This window comes from Carcharhinus amblyrhynchos, unplaced genomic scaffold, assembly GCF_965287045.1.
Source record: "Carcharhinus amblyrhynchos unplaced genomic scaffold, sCarAmb.v2.hapA scaffold_414, whole genome shotgun sequence".
Lineage (NCBI taxonomy): Eukaryota > Metazoa > Chordata > Chondrichthyes > Carcharhiniformes > Carcharhinidae > Carcharhinus > Carcharhinus amblyrhynchos.
Window position 1 is genome coordinate 22,936 of NW_027650154.1, and position 12,530 is coordinate 35,465.

At 57.3% G+C, this 12,530-nt stretch overlaps 1 protein-coding gene across 1 annotated transcript; it reads right to left on the reverse strand.

The window, feature by feature from the left end:
* Window positions 1-828: 828 nt before the first annotated feature.
* Window positions 829-11,855, reverse strand: flad1 (flavin adenine dinucleotide synthetase 1). Its single transcript, XM_080183787.1, has 7 exons — window positions 11,645-11,855; window positions 9,399-10,158; window positions 8,650-8,797; window positions 7,126-7,224; window positions 4,624-4,813; window positions 2,571-2,644; window positions 829-1,005 (listed from the first exon to the last, which is right to left on the reverse strand). Exons 1-7 carry the CDS (start codon window positions 11,807-11,809, stop codon window positions 870-872), a joined length of 1,572 nt encoding a protein of 523 aa, XP_080039913.1. The 5' UTR covers window positions 11,810-11,855; the 3' UTR covers window positions 829-869.
* Window positions 11,856-12,530: the final 675 nt, after the last annotated feature.

Here is a 12,530-nt window from a genome sequence, read left to right on the forward strand (position 1 = left end):
GCCATGCTAAATTGTCCCTTAGTGTCCAAAGATGTGCAGGTTAGGGTGGATTGGCCATGCTAAATTGTCCCTTAGTGTCCAAAGATGTGCAGGTTAGGGTGGATTGGCCGTGCTAAATTGTCCCCTTAGCGTCCAAAGATGTGTAGGTTAGGGTGGATTGGCTATCCTTAAGATGTCCCTGAGTGACAGGGGGATTAGCAGGGTAAATACATGGGGTTACAGGGATAGGGCCTGGGTGGGAATGTAGTCAGTGCAGGCTCGATAGACTGAACGGCCTCCGTCCGCACTGTCGGGACTCTAGGAATAGGGTGGATGGAGAGAAACTAAATGTGGGGAGGCGGGGGAAGAGTCCAGGGGAGTGGAGAATGAGGGGGGAGCGAGGCAGAACCTCAAAGGGAGAGGCAGACCCTTCAGGCAGGGGTGGGGTGGGGTGGGGTGGGGTGGGGTGGGCAGTTCCTACACAGAGTGGTGGCGGGGGAGGGTGGGGAATCCAGAACACTTCCCCCCTCCCAAACATCAAACCCAGGGTGAGTCAACGGGAAAGTCCCAACCGGAGAGAGAGAGATGGATCTGGGTCACACCGGGTTTGGGTGGGGAGGGGGAGGGGGAGGGGGAGGGGGAGGGGGAGGGGGAGGGGGAGGGGGAGGGGGAGGGGGAGGGGGAGGGGGAGGGGGAGGGGGAGGGGGGAGGGGAGGGGGAGGGGGAGGGGGAGGGGGAGGGGGAGGGGTGGGGGTGTTCAGGGAAGCCAGGTAGGGTGGACGGGTGAAGATACAGGCGTCGATTAGAGGGGCAGAATGGCCTCCCCCCACCCCCACCCCACCCCCTTCAATCCCGCCAGACAAAAGTCCGGGCGTCCCGTATTGACGAGTTTACTTTCTGGAAGTGCGTTCGTCCTCCTCCTTCTCCAGTTGGTACGCCGGGCGGTATCGCTCCAGCCCCAGGTGGTTCACGTAGCGGAGTTTGGGGTTCCTGGATGTATTTTCCATGCTGCCCAGGGAGGTGTAGCTGGGGGGGCATTGGGGGGGTGGGGGGGGGTGGAGGAGAGAGAGAGAGAGAAACAAAGAGATTAGAGATTAGACAAAGGAAACCTCAGGCACGAGATCCAATCCCCACCCCCTCCCGTCCTGCCCCGGGACACAGAGTGCCCGCCAGCCAGATATTCGACCGTGGCAAGCAGCACCTGATGACCCCTGGCAGTACAGTGAGGCACGGTCGCGAGGGGCTCTCTCTCTCTCTCCGGAATGGTGAGGGAGTGACCCCGGCTGCGGGAATCAGCTAAACAGCATTTGGAAATCTCCCAGCCTGCGTCCCATTCGGAGGGCTGGGGTTAGTAGCAGCTGTGGGGGGGGGGGGGGGAGGGGGGGGGGAGACACGATGGGCTGAATGGCCTCTCTCTCTCTCTCTGTCTGGGCTGTGAGCTGTCCCCACACAAACTGAAAGGCAGCTCTCAGTCCAAGGGGCGTTGGGGGTTTGACAGGGTGAGCAGAATTGACACATACACACACACACACGCAGACACACACACACACGCAGACACACACACACACGCAGACACACACACACACGCAGACACACACACACACGCAGACACACACACACACGCAGACACACACACACACACGCAGACAAGCGAAAGTGGGGGCTCGAGATTTGAGAGCGTGAGAGAGAGTGTCAGACAGCCCGGTCCTCCCCGCTATCCGGGGAAGCGTGACGCTCACTTATTTAAAATACAGCTGATCCAGCCACTGTGGCATCCTGCTGTGCAAAAACTGGCCTGTGTGTTTTCCCCGTCGCACAAAGAAAATTCCAGCACAGGAACAGGCCCTTCGGCCCCTCCAAGCCTGTACCGACCATGCTGCCCCGACTGAACTAAACCCCCTACCCTTCCGGGGACCATTTCCCTCTATTCCCATCCTATTCATGGATTTGTCCCTTAAAACTCACTACCGTATCCCCTTCCACTCCCTCCCCCAGCAGTGAGTTCCAGACACCCACCACCCTCTGTGTAAAAAACCTGCCTCGTACATCTCCTTTAAACCTTGCCCCTCAAACTGTCCACTCTGTCCGTGCCCCTCATAATCACCCCCAGCGGCTGGGCTTAAACTAAATAAACCGTGTCAGAAAAAGCCTCAGGATTTGTCCGGCAGGCAAAAAGTACCTGAGTGGCCGAAATCTGACCAGATCTTAAGGGGGGGCAGGGGATGCGGGGGGGGGGGGGGGGGGGTGGTTTGCGGGAGTGCAGGAGGGGGCGGGAGGGGTGCGGGATGGGGAGGGGGGAGTGCGGGAGGGGGAGGCCGGGGGTGTTGCAGGAGGGGGAGGGGGGAGTGGGGGGGAGGAGGGGGGGGAAGGGTGGGGTTGCGGGGGGGAGGGGTGTTGCGGGAGGGGGAGGGGGAGTGCGGGGGGGGAGGCCGGGGGATGCGGGAGGGGGGGGGGGGGAAGGGTGGGGTTGCTGGAGGGGGAGGGGTGTTGCAGGAGGGGGAGGGGGGAGTGCAGGGGGGGGGAGAGGGAGGGGGCAGGCGGGAAAGTTGGGAGGGACTCGCTGTCGACACGGAGACCAGCCTGTCACCTACCCCTTGTCGTACAGGATACAGTAGGGGATGTAGAGGGTTCGCAGAAACTCCCAAAGGTCATGGTAACTCCAGTCCTGAAAAACAAACACTCTTTAGGAGGTGATGGTGGGGGGGTGGGCGGTGGGGAGGTGGGGGGGTGGTGGGGGGTGAAATTCTCTCTCTGTCATCTCCCACCAGCCAGCGAGCAGGGGCAGTGGGGGGGGGAGGGGGCCGCCAAGATCCCAGGGTGGGCCTTCCACCATCGCCAGCTCCCCACGGCTTCTTGGGTCACCAGGAGAGAGTTGGCGCCTGCCCCCCCACCCCGCCCCCAGACCCAGCTTCCCCCATCGCCCCCCACCCCTGAGGTCACACAAGACGGGGTCCAAAGGGGGCGAGAGGCAGCGGGACACGTCAACCCCCGATCGAACTGCGTTCGGGTGAGCTGGGCAGCGGACGGTATCGCCCGCCTGTGAGGCCCAGAAATAAACCCCCTCGCCGCACGCACCAGAGAGGGGAAACTGCCCCCCATCCCCTCCCCCGTCCCCTCCCCTCCCCTCCCCCAACCACCCACCTCCCCCCCCCTCCCCCAACCACCCACCTCCCCCATCCCCTCCCCCTAGAATAGCATGGGTGGCCCAGGCAGTGCCGCTGCCTCACAGCACGAGGGACCCGGGTTCGGTTCCCAGCCTCGGGTCACTGTCTGTGCGGAGTCTGCACGTTCTCCCTGTGTCTGCGTGGGTTTCCTCTGGGTGCTCCGGTTTCCTCTCACAGTCCAGATGGATTGGCCATGCAAAATTGCCCCTTAGTGTCCAAAGATGTGTAGGTTAGGGTGGATTGGCCATGCTAAATTGTCCCTTAGTGTCCAAAGATGTGTAGGTTAGGGTGGATTGGCCATGCTAAATTGTCCCTTAGTGTCCAAAGATGTGCGGGTTAGGGTGGATTGGCCATGCTAAATTGTCCCTTAGTGTCCAAAGATGTGTAGGTTAGGGTGGATTGGCCATGCTAAATTGCCCCTTAGTGTCCAAAGATGTGCGGGTTAGGGTGGATTGGCCATGCTAAATTGCCCCTTAGTGTCCAAAGATGTGCGGGTTAGGGTGGATTGGCCATGCTAAATTGTCCCTTAGTGTCCAAAGATGTGTAGGTTAGGGTGGATTGGCCATGCTAAATTGCCCCTTAGTGTCCAAAGATGTGTAGGTTAGGGTGGATTGGCCGTGCTAAATTGCCCCTTAGTGTCCAAAGATGTGCAGGTTAGGGTGGATTGGCCATGCTAAATTGCCCCTTAGTGTCCAAAGATGTGTAGGTTAGGGTGGATTGGCCATGCTAAATTGCCCCTTAGTGTCCAAAGATGTGTAGGTTAGGGTGGATTGGCCGTGCTAAATTGCCCCTTAGTGTCCAAAGATGTGTAGGTTAGGGTGGATTGGCCATGCTAAATTGCCCCTTAGTGTCAGCGGGACTAGCTGGGGTAAATACCTGGGGATACGGGGATAGGATGGGGCTGAAGACTGTGCAGGTTGATGGGCCAAATGGCCTCAATCTTCATGTAGGATTCTATGATTACACCGAGGTCCAGTTGCACAGCCACCAGGAGTCTCCGTCCTTCACTCCCGTGAGGTCAGAACCACTCTCGAACCTCCACGGAACAAACTGGATAACGGGGGAAGTATAAGTCAGCACTGTGGGTGGGTCTGTACTGAGGGCCGCTACTGGAGGATGATTGTGTGTTGTAGGGGCGGGGGTGGAGTGGGGGGGATTCTCCCCGGTGCCCCGGGGACTGAGAGTTATCCCTTAACCAACATCACTGAATAAAATGGATGATCTGGGTCATTTTCACCGTGCTGTTTGTGGGATCTTAGTGTGCATGGATTCGCCGCGACTTTTCCCGTGTGACAAAGGGTGACCACGCTCACAAGAAAGAGACGTCATTGAGTGCAAAACGCAGCTGTGGGTTCAGGACAGGGGCTAGAGAAATGCAGGGGTGCTTGCGCGACCATGCAAAGGGGTTGCTGTGTGTGCAGCGCGCCAGTGCCACAGTGCACAGCGATGCCCACCGCCGGCTCTTCGGCACCATACTCACCAACAGGGGATTTACTCGCATGTACTTGGGCCAGCCCGGGTCGGTCATGCACATGGGGGTCAGCGTCCGGGAGTAGGGGTCAGTACGCCGGGTCCCCATCAGCACAGCCCTGATATGAGGGTGCAGTCTCTTCAATTCCATCAGCGCCACCACGATGTCTCCGCACACAGTGTAAATCCGTAACTGGTACCTGGCAAGAAGGGTCAGTGATTGTTATGTACAGAATAACCCGGAGCTAGTTACAGACTGGAATCTAATCGAGGGGCTCGGGGTGGTTTATATATAGAATAACAGATACCCGGGAGTGAGTTACAGACTGGAATCTAATCGAGGGGTTCGGGGTGGTTTATATATAGAATAACAGATACCCGGGAGTGAGTTACAGACTGGAATCTAATCGAGGAGTTCGGGGTGGTTTATATATAGAATAACAGATACCCGGGAGTGAGTTACAGACTGGAATCTAATCGAGGGGTGGTTTATATATAGAATAACAGATACCCAGGAGTGAGTTACAGACTGGAATCTAATCGAGGGGTTCGGGGGGGTTTATATATAGAATAACAGATACCCGGGAGTGAGTTACAGACTGGAATCTAATCGAGGGGTTCGGGGTGGTTTATATATAGAATAACAGATACCCGGGAGTGAGTTACAGACTGGAATCTGATTGAGGGGTTCGGGATGGTTTATATATAGAATAACAGATACCCGGGAGTGAGTTACAGACTGGAATCTAATCGAGGGGTTCGGGGTGGTTTATATATAGAATAACAGATACCCGGGAGGGAGTTACAGACTGGAATCTAATCGAGGGGTTCGGGGGGGTTTATATATAGAATAACAGATGCCCGGGAGTGAGTTACAGACTGGAATCTAATCGAGGGGTTCGGGGGGGTTTATATATAGAATAACAGATACCCGGGAGTGAGTTACAGACTGGAATCTAATCGAGGGGTTAGGGGGGGTTTATATATAGAATAACAGATACCCGGGAGTGAGTTACAGACTGGAATCTAATCGAGGGGTTCGGGGTGGTTTATATATAGAATAACAGATGCCCGGGAGTGAGTTACAGACTGGAATCTAATCGAGGGGTTCGGGGTGGTTTATATATAGAATAACAGATACCCGGGAGTGAGTTACAGACTGGAATCGAATCGAGGGGCTCGGGGTGGTTTATATATAGAATAACAGATGCCCGGGAGTGAGTTACAGACTGGAATCTAACCGAGGGGCTCGGGGTGGTTTATATATAGAATAACAGATACCCGGGAGTGAGTTACAGACTGGAATCTAATCGAGGGGTTCGGGGTGGTTTATATATAGAATAACAGATACCCGGGAGTGAGTTACAGACTGGAATCTAATCGAGGGGTTCGGGGTGGTTTATATATAGAATAACAGATACCCGGGAGTGAGTTACAGACTGGAATCTAATCGAGGGGTTCGGGGTGGTTTATATATAGAATAACAGATACCCGGGAGTGAGTTACAGACTGGAATCTAATCGAGGGGCTCGGGGTGGTTTATATATAGAATAACAGATACCCGGGAGTGAGTTACAGACTGGAATCTAATCGAGGGGTTCGGGGTGGTTTGTATATAGAATAACAGATATCCGGGAGTGAGTTACAGACTGGAATCTAATCGAGGGGTTCGGGGGGGTTTATATATAGAATAACAGATACCCGGGAGTGAGTTACAGACTGGGATCTAATCGAGGGGTTCGGGGGGGTTTATATATAGAATAACAGATACCCGGGAGTGAGTTACAGACTGGAATCTAATCGAGGGGTTCGGGGTGGTTTATATATAGAATAACAGATACCCGGGAGTGAGTTACAGACTGGAATCTAATCGAGGGGTTCGGGGTGGTTTATATATAGAATAACAGATACCCGGGAGTGAGTTACAGACTGGAATCTAATCGAGGGGCTCGGGGTGGTTTATATATAGAATAACAGATACCCGGGAGTGAGTTACAGACTGGAATCTAATCGAGGGGTTCGGGGTGGTTTATATATAGAATAACAGATACCCGGGAGTGAGTTACAGACTGGAATCTAATCGAGGGGTTCGGGGTGGTTTATATATAGAATAACAGATACCCGGGAGTGAGTTACAGACTGGAATCTAATCGAGGGGTTCGGGGTGGTTTATATATAGAATAACAGATACCCGGGAGTGAGTTACAGACTGGAATCTAATCGAGGGGCTCGGGGTGGTTTATATATAGAATAACAGATACCCGGGAGTGAGTTACAGACTGGAATCTAATCGAGGGGTTCGGGGTGGTTTGTATATAGAATAACAGATATCCGGGAGTGAGTTACAGACTGGAATCTAATCGAGGGGTTCGGGGGGGTTTATATATAGAATAACAGATACCCGGGAGTGAGTTACAGACTGGGATCTAATCGAGGGGTTCGGGGGGGTTTATATATAGAATAACAGATATCCGGGAGTGAGTTACAGACTGGAATCTGTTGCCACGTTTACCTCTTACAGGTGTCCTGAATAAACTGCTCCATCTCCGGGAAAGGTGAAATCATTCGGACGTACAGAGCCTGCAGCTGCTCTTCCCGATCCGGGTACATCCTGGATAAAAGGTGGGAATTTGAAACACTGTCTCTTAGTACACGTCCCAATTCTCAATGCACCACCTTAATCAGGGGTGACCGTCCCTGCAGGCACCTCACTTCAGGTAACCATTCCCTCCAGCGCAAGAGCAGGGAGCTGGCTATTCGACTACACAGGGCATCACCGGTAAATACACACACGCGCCTACACAGGCTTTCCAAACTTCGATAGTGTTTGATTGAGGGGTCTACACACACCGATACCTCCTCACTCAACAGCAAGGCTGCTTTTGATGGGGGGGACAGTGTAGAGGGAGCTTTACTCTGTATCTAACCCCGTGCTGTACCTGTCCTGGGAGTGTTTGATGGGGGGACAGTGTAGAGGGAGCTTTACTCTGTATCTAACCCCGTGCTGTACCTGTCCTGGGAGTGTTTGATGGGGGGACAGTGTAGAGGGAGCTTTACTCTGTATCTAACCCCATGCTGTACCTGTCCTGGGAGTGTTTGATGGGGGGACAGTGTAGAGGGAGCTTTACTCTGTATCTAACCCCGTGCTGTACCTGTCCTGGGAGTGTTTGATGGGGACAGCGTAGAGGGAGCTTTACTCTGTATCTAACCCCGTGCTGTACCTGTCTTGGGAGTGTTTGATGGGGGGACAGTGTAGAGGGAGCTTTACTCTGTATCTAACCCCGTGCTGTACCTGTCCTGGGAGTGTTTGAAGGGGGGGACAGTGTAGAGGGAGCTTTACTCTGTATCTAACCCCGTGCTGTACCTGTCCTGGGAGTGTTTGATGGGGGGACAGTGTAGAGGGAGCTTTACTCTGTATCTAACCCCGTGCTGTACCTGTCCTGGGAGTGTTTGATGGGGACAGCGTAGAGGGAGCTTTACTCTGTATCTAACCCCGTGCTGTACCTGTCCTGGGAGTGTTTGATGGGGGGGGACAGTGTAGAGGGAGCTTTACTCTGTATCTAACCCCGTGCTGTACCTGTCCTGGGAGTGTTTGATGGGGGACAGTGTAGAGGGAGCTTTACTCTGTATCTAACCCCGTGCTGTACCTGTCCTGGGAGTGTTTGATGGGGGGACAGTGTAGAGGGAGCTTTACTCTGTATCTAACCCCGTGCTGTACCTGTCCTGGGAGTGTTTGATGGGGGGACAGTGTAGAGGGAGCTTTACTCTGTATCTAACCCCGTGCTGTACCTGTCCAGGGAGTGTTTGATGGGGGGACAGTGTAGAGGGAGCTTTACTCTGTATCTAACCCCGTGCTGTACCTGTCCTGGGAGTGTTTGATGGGGGGACAGTGTAGAGGGAGCTTTACTCTGTATCTAACCCCGTGCTGTACCTGTCCTGGGAGTGTTTGATGGGGGGACAGTGTAGAGGGAGCTTTACTCTGTATCTAACCCTGTGCCGAGTGTCTGATGTTGGTGGGTCTGTTTCACTCACGTACCTGCTCACTGCTGCGTGGAAGAGATGGACCAGTGCTGTACAGTCCTTTCCCCCGTTGAAACCGACACATATCTCCGATAGACCGTACAGGGCGAGTGCTTCCTCCACTGTCCTCAGGGCTGCTGCCACCTTCTGGCCAAGCCGGGATTCTGCAGGAAACACAACATGGTTTTACTGTGTCGGGTATCAGTCGCAGGCTGGATGGGAATTAACCGATAAATAGAACATCTACTGGATATATTCAAACAGCACACTGCAGCAGACAGTCCACAGGGTCTATTTATCAGCAGACAGCCTGCAGGGTCTGTTTGAACGGCAGACAGTCTACAGAGTCTATTTACACGGCAGACAGTCTACAGAGTCTATTTACACGGCAGACAGTCTACAGAGTCTATTTACACGGCAGACAGTCTACAGAGTCTATTTACACGGCAGACAGTCTACAGAGTCTATTTACACGGCAGACAGTCTACAGAGCCTATTTACACGGCAGACAGTCTACAGAGCCTATTTACACGGCAGACAGTCTACAGAGTCTATTTACACGGCAGACAGTCTACAGAGTCTATTTACACGGCAGACAGTCTACAGAGTCTATTTACACGGCAGGCAGTCTACAGAGTCTATTTACACGGCAGGCAGTCTACAGAGTCTATTTAAACAGCAGACAGTCTACAGAGTCTATTTAAACAGCAGACAGGTGTTGGGGGCGGTGTTGGAGGAGGGTGGGGGTGGGGCGGTGGGCCTTACCTGCCTGCGCCAGTCTGTACACGTCACGGGCAGAGACAGCCACGGGATCCTTTTCCAGGGGAACCACGGTGCCCAGGGGGAGGCGCTCCAGCAGGAAGCGCTGGGCCTCGTCCAGCGGGCCCTCGCGGTCCGAGTCGAGGGTCAGCTTGACCCGGTAGTAGTTGCTGGTCCAGTCGGGGTAGGAGCCCAGGCTGAGCTGGTGGCCGAAGCGGAGGTGGGCCTCGTCCAGCACCGGGGTGATGGCCACCTCCTCGGCGTCGACGAAGACCTCCCTGGTCGAATAGCGCAGCCCCTCGTTGCGGAAGAGGTGCTCGAAGCCGTCCAGGGCCCGCTCCAGCAGGGCGGGGATGCCCGGGAAGACGTAGACGTTGCGGACGCTGACCAGGGGGTACTTGAGGCGCTGGCCGGTGCTGCGGTCCAGGCCGTAGTTCAGGCGGGAGGAGCGGGGGACCCGGGCCAGCTTCATCCCCGCGCCGCCCGCCTCGCTCTTGCCGAAGAACCGCCCCACCAGAGCCGCCAGCTCGGGGTGGGGGTAGGTCCCTTCCCCGAAGGCCCGGGCCACCCCCTCGAAGGTGACGTCGTCGTGGGTGGGTCCGATGCCCCCCGAGGTCAGCACGTAGTTGTAGCGGCCGGCGAAGGCGGCCACCTCCTCGGCGATGGAGCCCACCTCGTCGGGGATGACGGACACCCGCTCCACCTTCACCCCCAGCGAGCGCAACTTCCGGCACATGAAGTAGGAGTTCGTGTCCTGCGTGTGGCCCTGTGAGGGTTTGGGGGGGGTGGAAACAGGTTAACAAGAAATATCGGACACCAACCGCCCCACCCCCAGCAGTGCGGCGCTCCCTCGGCACCGACCCTCCCCACAGTGCGGCGCTCCCTCGGCACCGACCCTCCCGCAGTGCGGCGCTCCCTCGGCACCGACCCTCCCCGCAGTGCGGCGCTCCCTCAGCACCGACCCTCCCGCAGTGCGGCGCTCCCTCGGCACCGACCCTCCCGCAGTGCGGCGCTCCCTCGGCACCGACCCTCCCACAGTGCGGCGCTCCCTCGGCACCGACCCTCCCACAGTGCGGCGCTCCCTCGGCACCGACCCTCCCACAGTGCGGCGCTCCCTCGGCACCGACCCTCCCACAGTGCGGCGCTCCCTCGGCACCGACCCTCCCACAGTGCGGCACTCTCTCGGCACCGACCCTCCCCACAGTGCGGTGCTCCCTCGGCACCGACCCTCCCCACAGTGCGGCGCTCCCTCAGCACCGACCCTCCCCACAGTGCGGCGCTCCCTCGGCACCGACCCTCCCCACAGTGCGGCGCTCCCTCAGCACCGACCCTCCCCACAGTGCGGTGCTCCCTCGGCACCGACCCTCCCCACAGTGCGGCGCTCCCTCAGCACCGACCCTCCCACAGTGCAGCGCTCCCTCGGCACCGACCCTCCCACAGTGCGGCGTTCCCTCGGCACCGACCCTCCCCACAGTGCGGCGCTCCCTCGGCACCGACCCTCCCACAGTGCGGCGCTCCCTCGGCACCGACCCTCCCACAGTGCGGCGCTCCCTCGGCACCGACCCTCCCACAGTGCGGCGCTCCCATGGCACCGACCCTCCCCACAGTGCGGCGCTCCCTCGGCACCGACCCTCCCGCAGTGCGGCGCTCCCTCGGCACCGACCCTCCCCGCAGTGCGGCGCTCCCTCGGCACCGACCCTCCCCGCAGTGCGGCGCTCCCTCGGCACCGACCCCCCCAGCAGTGCGGCGCTCCCTCGGCACCGACCCTCCCCACAGTGCGGCGCTCCCTCGGCACCGACCCTCCCCACAGTGCGGCGCTCTCTCGGCACCGACCCTCCCCACAGTGCGGCGCTCCCTCGGCACCGACCCTCCCCACAGTGCGGCGCTCCCTCGGCACCGACCCTCCCCACAGTGCGGCGCTCCCTCGGCACCGACCCTCCCGCAGCGCGGCGCTCCCTCGGCACTGACCCTCCCCACAGTGCGGCGCTCCCTCGGCACCGACCCTCCCGCAGTGCGGCGCTCCCTCGGCACCGACCCTCCCGCAGTGCGGCCCTCCCTCGGCACCGACCCTCCCACAGTGCGGCGCTCCCTCGGCACCGACCCTCCCACAGTGCGGCGTTCCCTCGGCACCGACCCTCCCACAGTGCGGCGCTCCCTCGGCACCGACCCTCCCACAGTGCGGCGCTCCCTCGGCACCGACCCTCCCACAGTGCGGCGCTCCCTTGGCACTGACCCTCCCGCAGCGCCCTCACCTTCAGGATTTCATCGCCAATGACGATGATTCCAGCAGTGACCGTGTGTCCAGCCTGATCCTCGCATGCTTGCCCCTTGCTGCTCTCACTGTCCATGGCCAGGAGTTGACAGCGCAGTATCTTCAAGCGGAAAGCAGCTCCCCAGATCCTGGGGGTCCGATGCATCGACGGCTGGGGGGGAGAGCCTTGCTGGGACCCGCTGCTGACCTTTGGGGGGGCACTGATTCTGTCGCTGGCTGCCAATCGTTCTCCCCAAGAACACTGCCGTCGCTCGCTGGGCTGCTGGAGAGATAAGGATCACACATTGGGGAACGGGTGTGTCTGTCATTCCGTACGGAGCTTGAGAATCATCCCCTTCCTTCCCGGGAGACACCACTCCAGTCAATCCAAGGCCACCAAATCATAGGAACACAGAAACTCAAAACAGGAATGGGCTATTTGGCCCCTCGAGCCCTGCTCCCCCATTCAATAAGATCACGGCTGATCTTTTCATGGACTCAGATCCACTTACCCGCCCGCTCCCCTTAATTCCTTTACTGTTCAAAAATCTATCTATCCTTGCCTTAAAAACATTCAATAAGGGAACCTCAACTGGGCAGGGAATTCCACAGGTTCACAACCCTTTGGGTGAAGAAGTTCCACCTCAACTCAGTCCGAAATCTGCTCCCCCTTATTTTGAGGCCATTCCCCCCAGTTCTAGTTTCATTCACCAGTGGAAACAACTTCCCTGCTTCTATCTTATCTATTCCCTTCATAATCTTGTACGTTTCTATAAGATCTCCCCCTCATTCTTCTGAATGCCAATGAGTATAGCCCCAGTCTACTCAGTCTCTCCTCATAAGCCAACCCTCTCAACTCCAGAATCAACCTAGTGAATCTCCTCTGC